Genomic DNA, 22,066 nt, shown 5'->3' on the forward strand with positions numbered 1-22,066 from the left:
CCCCCACAGTGTCGGTAGGGATGTATTGTGCCAATTGTAAACTAATGTGACAGATAAAATTTGCTCACACTGCTGTGTTTACACCCACATAGGAGATCCAAATCGTCATTTCCCACTTACCGTCTCTCTTGGCAGCTCTGTTTCCACCAGAACACACTCCAGCCTTGCTGTTTAATGTCCCCATTATCATCAGTGACAGAAGTTACATTCTTGTGCCGTGTACCTAGTTATCAGTTGTCCTTTCTGTCTGTGTGTTTGCTGTTTTAAAAATAAGCCTGTGGTCGGAGCTCCAGTGGTGGCCATGTAGCAGCCCTCGCACATCTGTTGGGTTGGAATCTCAGGGAAAATTACGAGTTCCTGGAGGGTGGCAGCACATTGCCCTCCCAGCACCAGCTCTTTCCTGCCCAGGAGAACACTAGGGTTGCAGGCTTGCCTGCTTCACCCATGCTGGACACATGAATGTTTGCCAGGTGCACGGCAGAGGACTCTTCCTTCCATGGCAGCCTGCATCAGATGGCCTGTCCCACTGGGTGACAGCCAGGCCCCTGCCTTGTGACTGGTGTAGTTGTTGCCATCACTGTCTGCCCATCTGGTTACACTTTCTAGGAACACGTCTTGGTTACAGAACTGTCTTCCTGAGCTCAGAGAAGCAGCCGAGGTGGCAACTGAGCACATGTCCAGGCTGGGCAGGGTCCAAGTGGCGACCCAGGGTCCCACTCCAAGCAGTGGGGGTCAGTGCGTGGCACCCCAAGAGCTGCATGTAGTCACTCAGGTCGCCCTGCAAGGGGATACCACAGAGTGGTGCTCGTGGCTGTAGTACCCTCCCAAATGGCATAGGGAGATCCCACACAGGTAGCGGGGATGTCTTGTGCCTCCACCTTCCATCTCTCCAGGGTACAATCCAAGGGAGGCCTGGAGCACAGTTAGGATTGGAAGGGAGCCTGACTTGGCCTTTCCGCCCCCTTGTGCCCAGACATGGCCTCCCCCATGGCCACCACAGCTTCCTGGACAGTGACTCAGGTGTGTGTTAGCTTGGGGCAGGCCCATGCCACAGGACTATGGCATGGACTCCTTCAAGCTGGGCTTCCTGGTGCAAACTCAGCCGTGGCCAAGGTCTGGTCCATGCAGGGAAGTTGCTGCTGGGATAGTCTTCTTCAGGGTGCCAGTCTGGGGCTCAGGGTGACTCCCCTTTGGGTTCTCTGCTGTATCCCCAGGGCTGCCTGTTCTCTCCCAGCCTGACCGCTGGGGGTAGCCTGAGGAACAGTGTGCCATGGGCCTGGGGTGAGCAGGATGATGCCAGACTTGCCCTCAGGGTCTTGTCTACTTTTTGATCGAGTTGGGGCGTCCTCTGTTTTTCTTTCACTTTTTAAAGGCAGTTTTGGTGTTTGGCTTTACTGACCGTTGTGCTTGCCCATCTGTTGGCTGCCGATTTCCTGCATCCTGATCCCTCCTTGTCCCCCTCACTGGCCTCATTTCCTCTGTGCCTTTGAACCCGGCCTGGAAGGGCAGCCACCAGACTCCCTCCTGTCTCACTGCGCGCTGCAGCCGAGTCCTCGCCTGAACTGCAGAGCAGCTCCCTCCTCCCCACGTCCCCACCTCTCGCAGGTGCCCAGGTCCTGCTTTCCTCAGCTGTCACCCTCATAAGACGAGCTGTCTGAAGAGAGCCTGCGGGGCTGTTCCCTGCTCAGCTGGTGACTTGGGCCCCTCCCACCCGCCCAGCAGCACCGCATTTCTGGCACTGGGTCTGGGAGAGGAGCCAGGCCTCTCATCCACAGGCGCAGGCACAAGGGTGGGAGCTGGGGCCGAGCCCACTCGCTCCTGTGCCGAGGTGCGTGGTGGCGCCGGGCTGGGCTGCAGCTGGCCAGGGGTGTTTGTGATTCCTGGCCAGTGGGCCTCTGGTTCTGTGGCACTTGTGAGATGTCTGTGTAGGGTGTGTTCTGGGGGCTGCTGGGGGCCCCTCGAAGTGCTGCCATCTGTACTGTCATGAAATCTGCCAGCTTTGGCTCCGTGAGCCACGGTGCATGGTAGATGTCATGTGAAGGAAGTGTGCGGGCTTGGCTGGGTGGCAGAGTAGGTCTCAGGAACTGCCGTGCAGCAGGCTGGTGAGGCTCCCTGGAGTCTGCTTTGTGAACTGCTTGTCTTTACACAGCCAGGTCCTGCCTACCTACGACAGCCTGGACGAGCCGTCTGTGAAGACCATGAGTTCCATATTTGCTTCCTCCCTCAATGTGGTTACCACCTTCTACGTCACGGTAGGACGCCTTCCATGCTCTTTCCTCTCCCAGGTCCTGCCCGCACAGGCGCCCCCTCCTTCTCCCTGTCGTCTCAGTGTCTGGGACACCCTGCATGTGCAGTGACAGGGCAGCTGCTCCTCAACCCCAGTCCTCCAGGGCCTGGCCCTGTGAGCTGCCTTCCCCCAGGCTCTGTGGGTGTCTTCTGTCTGAGGGGTTCAGGGCTCTGTTAAGATTTGGGTAGATTTTTTTTCTCCCAGTCTTCTTTTTTTTTTTGGTACCGGGGATCGAACTCGGGTCCTTGCGCTTGTGCAGCAGGCGGCAAAACCACTGAGCTAAATCCCCAGCCCCCTTGGTTGAGTTTTGAAGCCAGACTAAGAATAGCCTCCCTGAAGGGCTTGTTGGGGGGGCGGTGTCATTCTGGCACCTTCCTTTCCGCATATTTCTCATCTGCAGTCCTTTTGGAAAGTTAATGTCGACCCCTCCCTTACCTGTTACCTTTGGCCTTCTGGTTATCAAGAGAGTTGTGTGGATGAGGAGTCGAGTGGCATTTTTGTCCTCCAAGGCCGTCTGTTGCTCCACCTTCCTTGGGAAGGGGCTTGCTGGACATTCTGGGGCCACCCCCATTCCCCCACCAGACGCCATGCTCACCACCTTGCTGTCTTTCCTCCTCCTGCAGGTGGGGTTTTGTGGTTACGTCAGCTTCACCGAGGCCACGGCAGGCAATGTGTTGATGCACTTCCCCTCCAACCTGGTGACCGAGATGATCCGTGTGGGCTTCATGATGTCGGTGGCCGTGGGCTTCCCCATGATGATCCTGCCCTGTAGGCAGGCCCTAAACACGCTGCTTTTTGAGCAGCAGGTAGGGTTCTTGAGGCATCCTGGTGGTTGGGTAGGGTTCTCTGTTTTCCTGGGCAGCAGTAGGGGAAGCTTTTCTTGATTAAAGATGAGCAAGATCCCATGGAAATAGTCTCCTCATAGGGTTTTGCTTTATTTTTTTTCATTGTAAAATTAAAAAAAATTTTTTGTGGGACCGAGGGTCCTGTACATGCTACACACACATTCTATCATGTCCTGTACATGCTACACACACATTCTATCATGTCCTGTACATGCTACACACACATTCTATCACTGAGCTACGGCCCCAGCCCCTAATAGGAAAATTTTAAACTACCTTTGGAAAAAAGAGCACCAAAGACAGGCCTTTTGGGGTTTGGCTGGTGTGCAAGCAGCTCAGGCTTGTCTGTGTGTCTTCCTAGCATTAATGCCATCACCCCCCACTCAGAGGAATAGCAGGAAATGGAGTTTGGTTCAGAGCAGCCCTGGGCAGGCCTTGGTGGTGGGATGGGCACATGGCACTGGATTCATTGGCCACTGTTGGTAAAGACAGGAGTTGTGGGGCTGGGGATTTAGCTCAGTGGTTCTGTCACTTGCCTCCCAAGCGCACAAGGATCCAAGTTCGATCTCTGGTACCAAAAAAAAAAAAAGACAGGAGTTGTGGGGTGGCCTTCTTGAACTATTTTTTTTTTTTGAACTTTTGTTTAACTTTGAAAATATTAATAATTTAGCCAAAGATTTTTGAACCATAGTGTATGGGGGCAGCTGCTTTACAAGAGCTTTTTAAATACAGGGGTTGAAACCAGGAGGCTGCCTGTGTCACCTGCCTGTTGCTGAGTTAACCACCAAAGGTGCATTTGTGGCACAGTGCCCAGGTGGTGGAGACCGAGGCCTCACCAGGGCATCGTGGGAACCCTGGCTGCTGCTCAGGATGCAGTCCCTGTCTGTGCCAACACATAGCTTTTCTCTTTGGTGGCATCTTCTGCTCCAGGCCTGCAGTCTTTCTCTTCAGCAGGGACTTCTGGTAGCCAGGGACCCAAGGTCACTTCACCTGGTTGTGTTGTGGGGAGTTAGTGGCCTTCTAGAATCCAGGAGAGAGTCCAGCAGCAGAAGGGCAAGGGCGGCTGCCCCTGGCCATGGGAGCAGATGGCACAGGGCTACCTGTCCATGTGGCATGTGGTTGTGGCAGCACTGCAGCTCTTGACTTCTTCTTGTGTACTCTGTCACCAGTGATAGCAAGGCCAGCCCCAAGGACCAGTGCCCCTCATGTGCCAACACTCTGGGCTGCCTCTGCTAGCGCTCAGGCACCTGGGCAAAAGGAAGTAAGATGTAGGGCTTTGTCCCTTGGGGGAGGAGGCAGGGCCAGGTCGTCTGGCTGTGGGGTCCTCCCTGGCTTACCTTACTTCACCTTCGCCCATGGTGACTGGAGTCCATCTTCACTGGAGATTTCAAAGTGCAGATGTGCACTTTGTATTGGAACAGCATTGGTGCTGTTGTTTATAATACATTTTTCTGAAGTTAAAAAAAAAAAAAATTGCATGACAGAAAGTATGAAGTCAGAACACCTGCCCGGTGCCAGGGATTTAGCTCAGTGGTTCCGGAGCCTGGCTCGCAAGGACAAGGTCCCAAGGTCGATCCCCCGTACCAAAAAACAAAACAAGCAGAACATCTGCCTGCACCCTCCCCTGACAGGGCGTGTACAGGGACGTGGTGGGATTCCTCTCACTTGCCCTTCTGGTCTTCAGCGGCTGTGCCTCTGTGCCTGTGGAAACCCATGGCCCCTCTAGTCCCTGCTTTTTCCCTTTGTGGGCGGGGTGCTGCTCGCTGGCTTTCCCTGTGACCTCCCTGAAGAGCCATCTCATGATTGACTTGGTGCCTGTAGTTCCCTACTTCCCTTTCTCTTGGAGCATCACTTGGCGAACTGGTGTTGGGTTTCCTGGGCTGTAGACCTGAAGCCACAAACTGTCACTCAAAGTCAATAGAGATTCTGGCTCCAGCTCCTTCAGTCCATCTGGTGTAAAGTTTATTTTGAAAACTGGGGGCTTAGAATTCTAGGTCTGGAAGGTTCTGTCGTTGTTCCTAACATGGTCATCCTGCCCGTGTGTTAACTCCTGTGGTCCTCGGCATAGCTTGACAAGGACCTGCTTCTGTTGGGAGAGGGGAAACTGAGGCACTGAACTAGTATCAGGAGAGCATGGATCTGAGCCGGCCATCCAGGGCTCTATGGCAGGTGGAATCTGAGGCCAGTGCCTCTGCCTGTGCTGCTCCTCCCAGCTCCCTGTGTGGGGAGTGTGAGCAGGGAGATGTGGCTGTGCCGCCTCACACCTTTCTTACCTTTTCTTCCTCCCTTAACTGCTTGTTGTGTATTGGGAATGATGATAACACAGGTGTAGGAGAGGCTTCTGCCCAAGGCCTGAAACCCACAGACTTCATCTAGCAGGGTCCCAGTGGAATCCTATTTTGTTGTCCACACTTCATGTCTCTGTAAGAGTCTCTCTTGTAGCTCTGCTCTGAAAGTGAAAAGGAAAACACAAGGACTGGACTCTGACATTGCAAAACAAAGCTGTGAGATCTGTGGTCAGTACTGGGGGCGAGACATACTTGCACCTTCCTGCTATCGTACAGGTTCCCATTAAGGTCGCTCAGCCAAACCCGATGGTGCGGGTGGTGCTCGCTCTCCTGCTAGGCAGTGCCCCCAGCCCATGCAGAGACAGTGATGCTGTGCTCGGCATCGCTCTATAGGAGTGGGCAGAGGAAGTCAGTCGGTTCAAAACTTTTGTATTTCCTTTCATGTAGCAAAAAGATGGAACCTTCGCTGCTGGAGGCTACATGCCCCCACTCCGGTTTAAAGTGCTGACCCTCTCGGTTGTGTTTGGAACCATGGTTGGTGGCATCATGATCCCCAATGGTAAGGTGGGCGGCCACTCAGAAACTGGCCCTGCCGCTTTTCTGTCCCCTTTTGTCCATTCTTGCTGTTACATTCAGGCCCTGAGGTGTCCCTACCCTGTGTCTTGGTGTAGAGCTAAGACTCCCAGGGTCTCATGCTGTCCTCAGAAAAGTTTAGAAGCACCTGGGTCATATTTTTCTTTGACTCAAAGAGAAAGGCTGAGGATAGCATCGGCAGCCTGTTGGAGCAGCAGGCCCATGTTGAGACCAAGTAGTTCACCCCTGGGCAGAAACTCCAGGGCCGGAATACAGGCCCAGGTCGTCTTGTCTGTAGAGCTCCTCATTCTTTGATCTCATTCTGTCGACTGCTGAAGTGGTCCACACAGTACCAAGGAGAAGCATTTATCTGATCCAACCACCCACTCCCAGCTGGCGAGCAGGAGTGTGGGCACTTGCAGGTACTCCCCAGAGGCCTCCTGTCCAGATTCCTGGCAGTGGCTGCCCTCAGCCGGTACACTTGACTTTTATGTGGGTCCTAGGATGGCCCACTGGGTCGCCTGCCAAGTACCAGGCAGCATGACCCAGGGAATTCCCTGGAGCCTGGCCCTTCAAAAATGAGCAGCCAGCAGTCACCCTCCTCCAAGTCCCGATCAGCCTGATGGACCTGGCGCCTCTGCTGCAAAGCACCTTGCTGTGTGGGGTGAAAGCCAGGCCACCCTCCGCAGAGCCCTCCTGCTCACCCCCTGGTGTCACATCTGTTCCTAGTGGAGACCATCCTGGGCCTCACGGGGGCGACAATGGGGAGCCTCATCTGCTTCATCTGTCCAGCTCTAATCTACAAGAAGGCCCAGAAGAACGCCCTCTCTGCCCAGGTGAGTGAGAGCCAGGGCCTGGAGCTCGCGGGCTGGGCTGGGCTCCAGAGGATGGCAGCAGGGTGCTGTCCTGCTCTAGTGTTCAGACTGGGTCTGCCGATTCGTCTGCAGCTTGCTAGCTCGGGGGGTGCTCAGTCACAGAGGCCGGGGGCTTCTCCCCCAGGGGCTTCCATATGTGACAGGTATCCCCTCCCCAGGGTCCCGTTCTGTCCTGAGAGCACTGCCGCCGGCACTTGGGGTGTGTCCACAGAGACACTGCATGCATCAGCTTGCGTGTGTTCATGCTCATATTCATGCTTTTTTATTATTTTTTAATAGCAATCCAGCTTCCTGCTGCTTTTGCTTAAAATCCTGCGCAAGTTGCCCATCAGCAGTGTGCATGCACATCCAGCTGCTGTGCTGTTTTTAACTGCTTCCTGGTGCTACATTGTAGGAAAATTCCATAATTCCAGCCTTGGATGGAGCCCATGCCCAGCCTTTTGCTGTTACAGACAGTCTTCCGATGACCTGTGACGGTCCACATAGGGCATTTCCAGGCGTGTGAGAACATGGCCCTAGGGGGTTCCAGACTCGGGGTCCCTGGGCCAGTGTGAGTCTCGTGATATCCTTCCCTTGGGCAACCCGAGGAGACTCTGTCCCCATGCCCATCCTTCCCATCTTTATCTTTCTGGGCTTCTCTGCAGTGGACTTGAGCTCCTCTCATGAGTTTGGGAACCACTTGCATTTCTCTTCCTGTAAACTACTCCTGCTGTTGCTCACTTGTGACAGGGTTGTGGAGCTTTTTGTTACTGATGTGTATCAGTGGGTGTTTATAGGTAGAGTATGTGTGCAGCGAAGCACATAAACCGTGTCTGCAGCTTGAAATGGTTGTGCAAAGTGAACCCAGCCACGGAACGAGCATCAGGGGAGATAGATATCAGCATCTGGTGCCCGAAGCTTCCGTGTGACGCTGGGTCACCCGGCCCATGCCCCAGCGGCACTGCTGGCTGTGTGCTCACACTTCAGGATGCTGTTGCCCGACTGCAGCCAGGCACACACAGAGTTTCACATGTGTCCTTATGTGTCAGCCCCTCAGTCTCCCGGGCTCACCCACACGGCCGTGTGGCTTCCCTTCTGTGCCTTTCCTTCGCTTTCCCCAGCGCCCAGCAGGACAGGTGGCTTTTGGTCTGGCACTGCTCTGAGTGCTTCTTCCGTGCCTGCGCTGTGTGCTGTTCTGCCTTTGGGAGGAGGTTGCTGGGTCTGTGGATGGTGCTCAGTGCTGCAGCTTCTGGCAAGTGGGTTTTGGGTTTCCACCCTGGTGCCTCCACTGCATGGACAGTCCACTGCCCTTCTGGTTTACTGTCCCTTTCAGTTTTTTATTTTTTCAGTACTGGGGATCAAATCCAGGGCTTTCTCACTGAGCTATGTCTCCAATCCTTTATTGTTTTTTATTTTGAGACAGGGCATGCTAAGTTGCCCTTGCTGGGCTCAGACTTGCCATCCTGCCTTGGCCTCCTGCAGTACTGGGATCACAGCCCTTCTGAGGGGTTGTGGGGTGTGGCGGCGTCTTGTTGGGCTTACAGTTTGCAGTCCCCAGATGACTGATGGCACCATTAGCCCGTGGGTGTGCTCACTTGCATGTGGGTGTCCTCTTGTGCAGGCCTTTAAGACTTGCTTTGTTTTTTCCTGTTGGCTTTCTGTCTTTTTCTTACTGATTTGTAGGCATTTTTAATAGATTCTAGATTTTTTTTTCAGAAATATATATGGCCGGACCCGAGTTCGATTCCTGGTACAAAAAAAAAAAAGCAAGAATGGGAAGATAAAATTTGGGCCGGGGATTTAGCTCAGTGGTTCTGGTGCCTGCCTCATAAGTGCAAGGTCCCGAGTTCGATTCCCAGTACCAAAAAAAGAGAAATATATATTGCAGATGTTTTACCCTTGGCTGCCTTTTTGCTTTCTTCAGGTCATCTTTTGACGAACAGAAGTTCTGATCTCAGTGTGGTTCAGTTTATTGATCTTTTTCTTTTCCTTGGAGCTTTTTACGTCCTATTTTAGCAGTTTTTGCCTATGCAAGGCCCCAAAGACAGTTGTATGTTCTGGAGGCTTTTAATTTCGTCTTTCACATTTCGGCCTTCATTTCACCTGGAACAGACTGGTGTGCAGTGGGTTGTGTGGGTCTGGTGGATCCACTCCATCCTCCCATGCCTGTCCCTCTCAGGCCCTCACGTGTGTGAGGCTGTGGGGGACCTCTCTGTCCACAGGTGCATTGCTGTCTGCCGTCCCAGGCCTGCTGAATCAAGGGGGTGCTGCTTTATAGTATGTTGTGATTGGGAGGACTGGGAGAAGTCCTCCCAGTGTGTTTCTCTGTAAGATATGCTTTCCTAGAATGGCCTGTCAGCTTCTGCCAGATAACCTGTTGAAATTTTCATTGAGGTTGCATCAAACAGTAGATTGAAGCTGGGCACCGTGGTGTGTACTTGCAATCCCAGCACTTTGGGAGGCTGAGGCAGGAGGATCTCAAGTTCAAGCACAGCCTGGACAATTTAGTGACTTCGTAAGACCCTGTTGTGAAATAAAAAAATAGGAAAGGGGCCAGGGTTGTAGCTGAGTGTGAAAGCCCTGGGTTCAATCCTCAGTACCACCACAAAAATAAGAGTAGATTGAAGAATTAACATCCTTTTTTTTTTTTGGTACTGGGGATTGAACTCGGGACCTTGTGCTTGCCAGGCAGGCACCAGAACCACTGAGCTAAATCGCCAGCCCCTACATTATCCTTTAATTGACCATATTTTCTGATTTCCATTGTGATTTGTTCTTTTATCCGTAGCTTCTTTAGATGACCAAACATTTGGAAATCCTAGTAATCTTTTCATTGCTTTCATGCTAATGTCGGTGTGATTGGAGCATGCACTCTAGAGAGTCTCACTTCTCTGACAGTGGGGGATGCACCGTGTGGCCGTGCAGGCTCTGCCGAGAGGTCAGTGGGCTGTGTGTTGTGCAGAGCTGGGCGAAGTCTTACCTGTGTGTGGGTTCGGTCAGGATCACTCACTGCATCAGATTTCACGTGTTCCTACTGGTTTTTAATCTCATTTATGAGAAAGATAGGGTAACTCCTACTCTAAGTATAGATTCATCTTCCCTCGTCGTCCTGTCAACCTCTGCATCTAACTTCGGAGCTTTGTTGTTTGCAGGCACGGGCTCCAGTTGGCCGTGTCTCCTGCTGACTGGACACTGTCTCTGAGCGCCCTGTGTGTCTGTGGAGATGCTGCCCAAGCTGGCCTTGCGGCTTCCTTAGCACTGCTGGCACAGCATAGCTTTTCCATCTTTTTTCTTTTGGTATCTTTATGCCTTTTTATTGAAGTTATTCTCCTGTAATAGCATCGTAACGCTTTTTGTTTTGTTTTTATCCAGCCTGGTAATATGAGTTAATACAGCTAATATGATTACTGATTTGGAGGAGGAAAGTTCCATCTTATTCTTTGTTTTTTGCCTCATCAGTTTTTTTTCCCTTTTAGATCAGTCAAACATTTAAAGTATTCTTAGGGGCCAGGGATTTAGTTCAGTGGTTCCAACGCCTGCCTTACAAGCGCAAGGACCCGAGTTCAATCCCTGGTACCAAAAAATAAAAAATAAAGTATTCTTACTGGTGCATTTCTGTTCTTCTAGTGGTTACACTAGGTAGTTAATACAAAGCCTTGACTCACTAGAGTCAACTATAGGCTCTAATCACTTCCCAGACAAAGTGAGCATCCCAGAGTGTTTAACTCCATTTACCCTCCCTGGCCTTCAGTGTGATTGTTCTTGTGTCTTTTCACCCTATATACCTTTAAAGCCCCACACAACATTATTATTGTTGTTTCAAATACACATGGTTCCTGACTTAACAGTAGCTCAGCTTCTTAGTCATAACCTTCTGGTGTTATGAAAGCAATACAAATTCAGTAGAAACTGTACTTTGAGTTTTGATCTTTTCCCAAGCTGGCCATGTGTGGTGTGACACTCTTGTGATGCTGGGCAGTGGCAGTGAGCTGTAGCTCCCAGTCATCCTGCAACCAAGAGTGGACACTGCCAGTGCCTGTCCTGTGCTGGGTGGCTCACAGGTATCCGGTAGGCTGGGTGAATTCAATGCATTCTCAACTTAGATTAGTTTCCATGTATGTTGGGTTTGTTGAGATGGAGCCCCATTGTAAGATGAGGAACATCTGTAGCCCATACTTTCTGATCCTTTCCTTTTCAGTTTCTAGGTTTTCTGTCTTGGTCCTGTCTTCTGGAATGCTTGGTATTTTGCAGTTATTGTGTTTGAAAAGCTGCAGAGGTTCTGGGTCATGTGACCTTTGCCCGTTAGGATAAGCAGAGGGCTGGATCCAGTGAGGCAAACCTGTATCCACTTGCCCTGGCTGCTAGGATCTGCACAAACCTTGGCACCCTCAGGCTGCTGAGTTGTCTGCTGCACTTCATGTTCTTGCAGGTGCTCTTGCTCAGTCCTTGCTCACCTCTGCACGGCTGGTAGGTGGTATGGCCTCAGGGGAGAACGGCACACAGGACTGTGTGCTGAGTGCTTCGGTGGGGATTCCTTTGTCCCCAGGGCTGTGGCTGCTGGAGCCCTTGCTGCTTGTTCTTGATGCCCAGCCCTGTGAGTCTGCCTGGCATCTAGACTGCCACCTGGTGTCATCCCTGGTGCTGGTACCATGATGACGAGGGCCCCAGGAGCAAGCCTGGCTCTCTGTGGTGCTGCCCCCTGGGTTGCGGCCCCTGCATCTGAGCTGCTGAGGGTGTTCACCACCATCTTCAGTCAGGTGATGCAAGCGAGGGCTGTGGTGCAGCTTTTGCTGTTTTAAGTGTGAAGAGCAAATTGACAGCTGCTGTCCCACCGTAGTCTGAGGCAGAGGTTCCCAGTGAGCTGGAGGAAGTTAGCCCATTGAGGTCAGATTGCAAATGTTTTTCTCTGCAAAGTCTCAAGCTCATCATGCTTTATTTTTTTATAAGGAAAAAAAAATCACACATTCCCCACTCCAGTATTATTTTAACAAAATTCCATCACTTTGCCCAGTGCTTTTTTCCTTTAAATTTTTGATCCCTCTTTTTTATTTTGGTATAAGAATCCAATAAGTATCCTCTCTTTTCCTAGGTGGTTTCCTGGGTGTAGAACATTGTTTATTGAGTAAACCCGTTACTGATAGGAATCACTGGAGTCACCCTCATGGAAATGGAATGTTGGCTGGACCTAGTTGGGGACTTGCGTTTTAGTTGTTGGTCGGTTTCTCCTTCTGAACTGTTGTAATTATCATGGCCTTGTAACAGCACTCACTGCATTCTGACCTGCCACTCTCTGAACCATTTTAAAAATTCTTCCTCTTTGCCCTTATTAATTTATTTTGAGGGATTCATTCTAACCCCTGCTTTTTGCTCTTATTAGTATATTTTTGAGTATTCTTATTTGGTTTATTTTCCGTATGAACATTTGAACCAGCTGATAGGACACTAAGATAAACAAGTTCTGGTTTTGTTTTTTGATCTAGTTGGAGTTCATGGACGCTGTCGGTTAAGTTAGAAGAGTCAGTGTCTTAGACTCTGACTGATCTACAGTGTACATTTATGAGCGTCCCTCTGGTCCAGCTGAGCACGGCCTTCAGCTTGGGCCCAGGCCATACCAGGCCCCCCAGGGCCTCTGCTGTCCTGCCCCCCTGAGCTGCTAAGTGGGGATCCCCTCTGTTGGCTTTTGTAAGCGGTGTATGTAGGGAAGCTGTGGATTCCCATACATTAATTTTTTTACCTGTTAACCTTACTGAACTCTCCTTGGTTCCTCACCTGCAACTAATGATAAATTCAATCCCTTCTTTCCCATCAGTACAGCGCTTCCTTCTCTCTTTTCCACACGTGTCCTTGTGGGCCTGGGTGTGAGGGCCAGCGCTGCCTCTCCCTGACCCAGATTGGAATGGCTGCTAGCTTTTGGCTGTTCAGCCTGAGCTGGCTCTTGGCTTGATGGGCAGGAGTGAGTGTGCACAGTCAGAGCTCTGTGTGGGGGTGAGCACACACTGCATCACGTCAAAGGTCTGCCCAGGCCCCTTTCACTAGGTTTCTTTCTTTTTTTTTTTGAGACAGGGTCTCACTCTAATTCAGGCTGGCCGTGAACTCACTATGTAGCCCAGGCTAGCCTCGAACTCACGGCAGTCTTCCTGCCTCAGCTTCCCAGGTACTGTGATTATGGGCATGTGCTGCCCAGCTTTATACTCAGTTTCTTAAAGCCTAGGACATGTGTTAAATTGTCTAAATTACTTTCTTGTTGTTGTTATTGTTTGTTTTTTGAGACAGGGTCTCTCTGTGTAGCTCAGGCTGGCCTCACGGAGGTCCTCTTGCCTCAGTCTCCCAAGTTCTGGGGTTACAGGCATGCACCACCATGCTGGCCTGAACCACTTTTTGACCATGTTGGGGAGATGCTACAATTCTCCCTCTGAATTAGCATCCGAGAAGTTACCTTATCAGCTGCCCTGCTGATCTGGAGCAGGTGATCAGCTGGCCTGTGTGTGCCATAGCTTCCCGGCATGAGGGAAGGGTGGCTGGGCCCGGGTAGCCAGGCCCTGTCCTGAGAGCTCTGCCGCTTTCACAGGTGGGATAGGAACAGAGTCCATGCTTGGTTTGCCTGGGCTGTCAGCTTGTTCCCTAGTTAGGGAGCCCATGAAGAGCCATGTAGGTAGGGCAGTGTGGAAGGGTTTAAGGCCGTTCCCAGAAGATAATTAGGAAGATTAAAAATGGTCCAAATGAACCAAAAGAAAACTGTCTGCCCTCACAAGTTGCAGTTTTTAGGACCTGGGGATTTAGCTCAGAGGTGCTACACCTGCCTCGCAAGCAGCAAGCAAGCACAAGGTCCCGAGTCTCCCATCCCTGGTGGGGGGGGGGAGTTGCAGTTTTTGTGGGTCTCTAATCCTGAGTGTGGCTGGCCTGGGCCCCTTGTTGTGGATTTGATGATGTCCTAAAGCCAGCAGGGGGTGCTGGAGCCTGAACAGGCCATGGTTTTAGAAGAAAGTGATCTGGGGCCAGAAAGGCCTGCCTGGGGGAGAGATGGGCACTGCCCAGGGGGCTTGGGGCAGGAAGCGCCTGCTCTTGGAAAGACTGCATGATCAGCACCATCTTGTGCAGAGGGCAGAGTGAGGCTGCCTGGGCATGGCAGGGCCATGGGACCTGAACCAGAGCGCAGGCTGCAGGCTGCAGGATGGCTGGGGTGTGCGTTGTGTCGGGAAGCACAGAATGTGGATTTAGTTGTCCAGACAGCAGAAGTGAGCATTTTCTCCCCGAGCCTGGGGCTTGTCTGTTCTGGGTCAGGGCCCACCTAGAGCTGGAGCCCCATCATTGCCTGACGGGAGGGGAGGCGTGCTGAGACTGTGGCGCAGAGTCAGCGCCCCAGATTTTCCAAGCCTGAAAATCCAGTTTCGAGGCTGCCCAGGATAGATTTGTGCTCCTCCCCCTGCTGGGCCATTGCCAGGGTCATAGAGCGGGACCTCTGAGATGGATGTGGCTTATTGACCAGGTCCCCTGCTTCAAAAGCAGCCCTTCCCCCACACAGGTGGCTGTGCCGAGGGCACAGTGCTGCTGGGCTGGGCTGGGGCTCCAGAGGCCTGAGGCTGTGCTCCAGCCAGTGGCCCCCTCCCAGGCTCCCAGCTAGAAGGGATTTGTCCGCCATGGCTGACTGTTGGAGCAAGAGCTGGGCTCAGGTCCTCACCTGGACCCCAGGGGAACTGTCATCGATCCTTTGCGCAGTCAGCAGTTAGACCCTCCCACAGCAGTGCAGAAGGAGAACTGTCCACCCTAGAGGCCAAGCCTCGCTTCTGCTCTGCACCATAAAGCAGTGTGCCGCAGATAGAGGGTCGAGGCCTTGAAAACAAAAGGCCCAGAGGCAGTCTTGACTTAGGGCAGGCACGAGGTCAGAGTAGGGGTACCAGTGGCGTTTGTGAACCTCCCAGGCCTCCCTCCCATGCCAGCTTCTGCGCCACGTCAGCCTGGGTCACCCACTGGCAGCTGTTGGTCACGCAGGCCTTCCCACATCTTCCTGCAAGGCGCTGACAGCCTCAGGACATCAGAGTTTCCTCCTCTGTTATTCTAAGATTACTCTGCCCACTGTCAGACCCCATCAGTGGTAAGAAGAATGTAATATGCTGATTTGGAGCCACACAGCTGAGGCTGGGCCTCTGTGAATGTGTAAGAAAATAATTTAGGGCAGAACAGGGGCCAGGAGCTCTTGCCCCTAAGCTCTGTGTATCACAGGCCTGTGGGGACTCAGATCAGTGTCCCATATGCACCTTTGGCAGCCCTGCTGTCACCTGATAGGCCTGCTGTGACTACTGCTAGAGGGGTGTGTGGGTCCCCCAAGAGCCCTGTACATCTATCAGGCACTCTGGGGTGTCTGTGAGTGCTGGAGCCACCTGCTTCAGGCTAGAAGCAGATGAACTTTTCCTTGAGGTAGTTTTTTTCCAAGTTGGTCACTCCCCACTTCAGAGACTGCAGGTCTCCCTGTCCCATAGAAATCTTTTTGTGTAATTGCGTTGGACCTGGGAAAGTCTCACCAGTTAGTTCTTCTGAGCTGATTGGTTTAAAGTCAACACACCTTTCCGGAGAGGACTGAGACCTCAGGGGCGTGGAATAGTGAGGGCCCTCTGGCCGGGCAGGAGGCCGCCTTGTTGGCCCCATCACAAAACGGGGGCGCTGAGGTAGCAGAGCCTTGTGCTGAGACAGCACATAGGCGAGCATTGGCCCAGCAGGTGCATGTCCTAAAATAGCCCAAGCTGCAGCAGGACAGGTGAGGTGTCTGTAGGACTGCAGACTTTATGATCAACTCTGGGGTCCTTCAGAGGCAGGAGAGGCCCCTCAAAAATCAGGAGTGCCTGGAGTGCAGCTTGTGGGGACACTGACAGGCACCCTGCCACCGCTGAGAGAGGTCAGGCCCTGTCTCTCCCCAGTGACCCAGCACGGTCTACTGCCTTGCCATCTCTGGACACGTCCAGCCTGCTGCTGGGCATTGGGTGTGGCCGATGTTTGGAGACAGATCGTCCGTCCCCACGTGCCCCGCGTCCTCTGTACAGGGCCTGCTCTGTGGGGTCGGGGCCCATGCACCTCGAAGATGATATGTGCAAGGGGACCCCCCAAGCCGGGCGGTTGCACTGAGATTCTTGCTCCTCTTGCCATGTGCTCAAGAGACCTGGCCCCTCCCTTCCCGAGGAGCTGGGTCAGGGCCTGGGTCCCTGCAGCCGTCACACACACGGTGCTTGTGCTCTGCCTGGCTCCTCTGCATGCCCACAGCTCCCCAGAGACACAGCTCCTCTGCCTCCGTCCTGCCCCCACGCCCCACCCTGGTCCTGCCATCCCTGCTGATGCAGGTCAGCAGGCTTGGCCGAGGTCCCGGCTGAGGGAGGGAAGGACACCACTCTGATGGGTTAGGGAACAGTGCCACTGAGTGTCACTACAGCTCCTCGCCATCCGCAGGCGCGCAGTCTGCGGGGGGCCACTGTCCTCAGGCAACTCCGGTGCCCACTTGTCCTCCCTCCTGGAGGGATGCTTCGTGTCCCTTGCTGCATCCCTCAGGTCCTTCAGAGCTGCTGCAGCCACACTGTCCTGGGTCTCTGTCTGGTCCAGGTGGTGCTCTGGGTTGGCCTGGGCGTGCTGGTGGTCAGCACACTCACCACCCTGTCTGTGAGTGAGGAGGCCCCTGTGGACCTGGTGAAGGAGGCTCCCAGCAGCCGGCTCGGGGAGGCCGAGGGTGCCGTGAAAGCGGAGGTGGCCCAGCTCGCAGGTAGGCACACAGCCCTGGGCCCGCCCCTGAGCGAGTGTCTCATGTCACTTGGCACCACGGGGTGGAGGAGGTGCTTTCCAGGCTGCCCGTACCGAGCGTGTTGCTCCGCTGCCAGCAGCCTCTGCCCCGTGGTGATGGAGCCGGGGCAGGAGCTGAGCCCTGCTGGTCTTGCCCTTGGAGGCTCACACCACGAGGAGAGGTGGCCAGGGGCGTCCACCCGTGTGCAAGGCTGGTGTCTCACCGGCTGAGACAGTGCCTGGTTGAGGGCATGCTGACAGGTACGTAAATTGTTGGCTCGTGTTTGTTTTTTCTTTTCAGCATGTAAATTTCTAGCCAGTTTTCTCCTTAACAAAGTCAACCACGCTATCTCGGCTTTGCTTACTGTTTCATGTATTCATTGGTTGTTCATCAGCCCCACTGATAGGATCACAGCTCACACTCCCTCATGGGGCTCCCGGCCACCTCAGAAAGCACCCTGGGGGTGCCCCTCGGTTTCTGCTGTGGCCCACAGGCCCAGACCCACGCCTCCCCGGCAGCTCTGTGGCAGGGGTAGCTGCTGGTGGGGCTGACAGTCAGGTCCTGTGGCTCACAGAGGTGCGGCCATGTGTGGCCGGCTGGCCTCTGTAGAGAGGCATGGATTCAGACCCGGTGGGCGTGCATCTGGCCCGTGACTCTGGGCGGGCCTTGTGGGGAGCATGGCCATCCTGCTGGTGAGTTTCAGGTTGCCCTGGAGGTGCCGGCTGTGACACCCGCTCCACAGAGCCTCTGTGACGGACAGAGGAAACAGTCCCTCGAAGGAGCCCGGGGACAGCACTCTTGGAGCCTCTGCCTTAGCACAGGGAGCCCAGGCTTCTGGCTGCTGTGCTCAGGGCTCCATGGGTCTCACCTGCCTTGTGCCTGCGTGCAGACTGCTGAGTGGCTGTCCTGCCACCCCCCACCCCGCCTTGTGCAGCCCCATGGACTGGGGTGTCCCCACGAGAGGGAGCTGGGTGGCGCTGCCCTTCCCACCTGGGGTCTGCCAGTCTGGTACTGCTTCCGGGCCACCGGGCAGAGCGGGTGCTGATGCTGAGGCAGCTGCAGGAGGAAGAGGAGTCCGGGTGAGAGTGGCATGCTGGGGAGCCCGAGCTGGGTCCTGGTGCAGGGGTCCCTCTCCTAGATGGCAAGGCTTGTGACCCTGAGCACTTTGGGACCACCCGTACAGAGTGAGTGCCACCTTGTTCTCATCTTAGCGGCCACAGGCAGGCCTGGGGATGAGTTTCTTGGCCATTTAGACTAGGGCTTCTGTCTGAATGGCGCTGTGGAGCTCTGATCGTGGCCAGCAGCTGCATCCTGTCACCACGGCCTGCGCAGGCTGCCTGCTCACCTGTTGCCCTCTGAGACCACATCTGGTTTCCATTTCTTTGGTGAGGCTGTAACACACAGGCAAGGCCCCTCTCAGAACACGGGCCTTCTGCCAAGGCAAGCGCCGCCTCCCGCTCCAGGCCCTGCCTCCTCCAGGTGAGGAGCTGAGGGCTTCGGGCTGTCCCGACCCGACCCGGGAGTGCCTCAACGGGCTCTTTGATGTTGTGCAGGCCACAGACAGACCCTGCCAGCTGTGCCGAGAGCCCTGGCGAGGCTATGACCGAGTCCTGTTCTTATGTGGGACACGCATGATTGGCAGGTACAGCCAGGCCCCACGTGCAGGCTGTGGGCCTGTGGCAAGCACGGTCAAGTCACTGGGAAAGCTCATGAAGACAGTTACCTATTTAAAAGGCTAATTAGGCCATTCGTCTCTGGGCCTGACAGCACCCAGAGGGTCTCTGGACGGATTTGGATTTGGTGGTGGTCCAGCTTCTCATTGGAAAGCTGCTATGCCCCTTGTCTTTCTTCCTACCCCTCATGAGCACACTGGCCCCACCCTGGTCCCCGGCAAGCTGTCCCCTTGCCCAAAGCAGGAGCAGCCAGCTGCTTGGCTGCTTGACGGGAAAACAAGGTACGTACGGCCCTGCGGGACAGTGGACTGGACCAAGCAGGAGGCACTGTGAGCAGTGGCATGGCTGCACGTGTGGGCACTGGAGCGGAGGTGACACAGGCCCAGGGGACACAGCCGTGCCTGGTGTCCCGCGCCTCCAGCTGGCAGACTCCCTCTGCTCTGCCATCACCACTCCCTCCCAAGGACCTCCCTCAGCCTCCATTCCCTTCTGGAAGGAGGCAGGGCTCTGAGCCGGGTCCAGACCACTTGCTCCTCCAGCCTCGGGGCAGTGTGATCCCAAGGCTCCCCCTGTTGGCAGTACTGGGGCTTGAACCCGGGGTTTTTGTGCTGAGCTACACTTCCAGCCCATTTTGATGTTTCATTTTGAGACAGGGTCTTGCTAAGCCACTAGGTTGCCTAGGCTGAGCTTGAACTCTTGCTTCAGCTTCCCAGAGTGCTGACTACTGAACAATATTTAAAACCTCCTTTGCTCCCTCGGCCCCTGCTCTGGTCACAGTTTTCACCCCGTTTCCCTGCTGGTGCTGATTTCACCATCCCAGCTCTGCAGGACTTGGCGACTTTGAAGCCCCGGGAGGGCAGGAAGGGACACTGCTTTCTGCAGCTGCTGGCCTGCTCGGAGCCTGTGTGACGCGGGGCTGCTGCACTGCCTTTGAGGAGGGGCAGGCAGCATCCTCCGGCTGATGCCAACTCTGGTCCTGGCCATGGGGCTGCCTGGGCCCTCTGGGCACCAGAGTCTCTCGCCGAGCCGTTGGGATATCCTTGCATTCCAAGAGATGAGTTGGTGAGGCCTTGCAGCTGAGTGCTGACCGGGTTTTTAAAGCAAGCCCTTAACGAGTAATCCTTTCCTCAGGGCAGAAACCAGGTGTATTACGAAAGGTACCTAACCCAGGGGCTGGTTTTAGAAAACCAGCAGAGTGGTTTCTCCTGCTTCCTGGGCAGGGAGCTTTGGGGCCCAACCCCTAGTCTGGGCTCTCAGTGCTGGCTGGTGGGAGCTTGTCAGTGGGATGCAGGAATCATGTTCCAGCATTGCTGCTTATGGGGGTGGCAGCTGGAGGTGACCCTTCCCATGTTTACTGAGCACAAGATACAGCGACAGAAGGCGATGCTAGTGCCCCGCGGAGCTGCCCAGAGCGGGCCCACTGCCACCCGGCCTTGCCAGCTCCAGTGTGGTGGTCAGGGCCACAGGTGATGTTCCTTCTTCCCCTGGAGGAGTGCGATGGAAGTGCGATGTGCTACCCCAAAAGTGTCTGACTGTGGAGATGGGGCTCTGAGCTGCGGCCTCCCTGACCCCTGCTGGCCACGGGAAATAAGGCCAGACCGGCAACACCGCAGCGTTCCTGTGTGTGGAAGGAGCCGAGAGCCTGTGCTGTCGGCCCAGCAGTGAGAACACGGAATAAAGATGGAATTTCCCCGGTTCTGGCGCAGGCCATGGTGTTCAGTGACCAGAGGTGACAGCTTTGAGGATGCGTGAGGGAGACAGGGCAGAGCAGAGCCGCAGTGGACCCCATCTCTCCGAGCTCTCCGGAGCCCTGGCCGAGACCTTGGGGCCCCTGCCGCCCAGCACTTGCCTGCTTCCACACCTGGCTGCCTTTGATTGGAAGCAGGCGGAGCACCGGGGTCTTCTTAGCTGCTGATTTGAAGTTTTGTGTTAGTGTTGCTGCAGCCAGGAGGCACTGCCAGCCAGCTGTCCCTGATGAAAAGACCATGGCTGCTGCCCGCCAGCAACTGCAAGGTGCCAGGCCAAGGCGGCTTCTGGGAGGTGTGAGCCAAGAAGCCTTTGCAGCCTCTTGGGCTGTGCCCTGGAGCCTAGCAGCTCTCCCAGGAGGGTTTCCAGAAGTGTTTTAGGGTGACTGCGCTGTCCTGTGCAGAGCTCGCTGCCAGCTGTGCTGTGCTGCTCCCTGAGCGCCCGACTGAGCCCCCAACACCCAGGGGACGCAGCCATTCCCTGCCCAGTGCCGCACTGGGTTTGTTTCCTGCCCAGGCTGCTGCTCAGGCAGCTCTGTCTTGTGGAGAGTGGAGCTTCTCTTTGTTTTGTTGTCCCGCCTCCCTCCCCGTCTCATCTCTGCCGTGGCCGTGGCCGGAAGACCCTCTTGATTTATGGCCCCTTCTTACTTGCAGAGGCGGGGGCCTCTGGCAGGGAGGTAACTGAGTGGCGGACACCAGCATGTCCATGCCACTCAGCTGGCTGCACGGTGGAGCCTGGCTGCTGTCTGTGGGGCTGTCTGTCACCAGTGAGCAGGCGCTGGCCTCCAGTTTGCCTAGGAACCTCGGCTGCACATAGACAAAGCCTGGCCCTTATGTGCACACTTCTGCCTCCCTGGACTAGGGTCGGGGCAGGCGCTGCAGGCCTGCACAAAGCCCAGGTGGCTCCCACATTCTTCTCCGGGAGGTTGTCAGACTGCGGTTCCGACAGGGCTGTGCGTGACCCCTCCCCACCCAGCTTCCCTGGGGTCCTAGGGCCCCAGTGCCCTCCCCAGGCCACTCATACTTTTACCTCCCCCTCCAGGGGAACTAGAGTCCGGGGAAGGGGTGTGGAGTTTGCTTCGGGCTTCTGGGATGCCATGATTGCTTTCCAGAGTTCTTCAGTTTCTGCTGTGTTCGCCCAGCACATAGCATGTGGTCTTTTTAAACTGGGACCCTGCGCTGTGTGGCTCCCATGGGGCCACGCGGCTCCCAGGAGTGGCTAGCTTAAGCAGGCGCCCCTCTTGTTCTCATCTTTCTGGTGTGTTTCCCACATGAGGAGTAAGAAGTCGCCAGGACCACAAGTGCACGTTTCCAGCGTTCCTTCCCTTATAGCCGCTCTCGCTCGCAGCCTTTCAGGAGCGTGTCTGGCTTGGGGCCCTTGCAAGGGGGACCTGCGGCAGATGCAGCTCTTTAGTGGGCTTGTGCTGCCACCTGGTGGTCCCAGCTGAGTATTACATGGCATGGTCTTCTGCACCGTAGTTAAGTGTAAACTGCATTTTGACACATTTTTGTTGTTAATACACATGAAATATGATAGTTTTCTGTGCTGCTTAGCCGCTAATGATTGAGCAGGAAAAAATGACTGACTGGGCTTTGCCATTTGGCTGGGAGCTATGATGGCGACCTGGGTGGCCGCGGGGAGGCGTGGGCAGCTCACGGCACCTTGCTTCAGCCCAGGACCTTGTGGTGGATGTGGCCAAGGATGGCTGGGAGAAGCCGAAGCTGCCGGAGGAGAAGGAGGAGCTGGAGCGGGCCCAGATTAAGGGCCCCGTGGAGCTGCCTGCTGGGGAAGAGGCTGCTGAGAGGCAGGAGGTTGCACAGCTGGACCGCCCTGGGCAAGGTGGGTGGTGCTGGGGTCAGAGAGGGCTCCAGAGAACGCTCGGGGCTGCGCGCCTCCCGTCAGCCCGTGTCGGGCGCTGCCTTCCACCTTCCTCATCCTCTCCACCCCACTACGCCTCTCGGGACTCAGAGGTGGCGCCCGCCCTCAGCTGGACTTGCTGACCCAAGTCACACGGTCCAGAACCAGAATTCAGGTTGCCTG

The 22,066-nt window shown here is 54.9% G+C and overlaps 1 protein-coding gene across 8 annotated transcripts in view; it reads left to right on the top strand.

Moving 5' to 3' along the window:
- Slc38a10 (solute carrier family 38 member 10) overlaps window positions 1-22,066 on the top strand; it is a 41,894-nt gene that overhangs the window by 13,759 nt on the left and 6,069 nt on the right. For 7 of the 8 annotated variants that reach the window (XM_087208314.1, XM_013078173.3, XM_013078172.3 and 4 more), the window contains 6 exons: window positions 2,150-2,252; window positions 2,911-3,093; window positions 5,868-5,979; window positions 6,723-6,829; window positions 16,433-16,589; window positions 21,698-21,865. In XM_087208314.1, coding sequence (XP_087064440.1) covers window positions 2,150-2,252; window positions 2,911-3,093; window positions 5,868-5,979; window positions 6,723-6,829; window positions 16,433-16,589; window positions 21,698-21,865 — 830 coding nt within the window. The remainder of the gene's footprint in view (window positions 1-2,149; window positions 2,253-2,910; window positions 3,094-5,867; window positions 5,980-6,722; window positions 6,830-16,432; window positions 16,590-21,697; window positions 21,866-22,066) is intronic. The other variant, XM_021240993.2, reaches the window with a different exon arrangement.

This window comes from Heterocephalus glaber, unplaced genomic scaffold, assembly GCF_053883595.1.
Source record: "Heterocephalus glaber isolate CG9 unplaced genomic scaffold, H.glaber_assembly_v1.0 deba00000937, whole genome shotgun sequence".
Lineage (NCBI taxonomy): Eukaryota > Metazoa > Chordata > Mammalia > Rodentia > Bathyergidae > Heterocephalus > Heterocephalus glaber.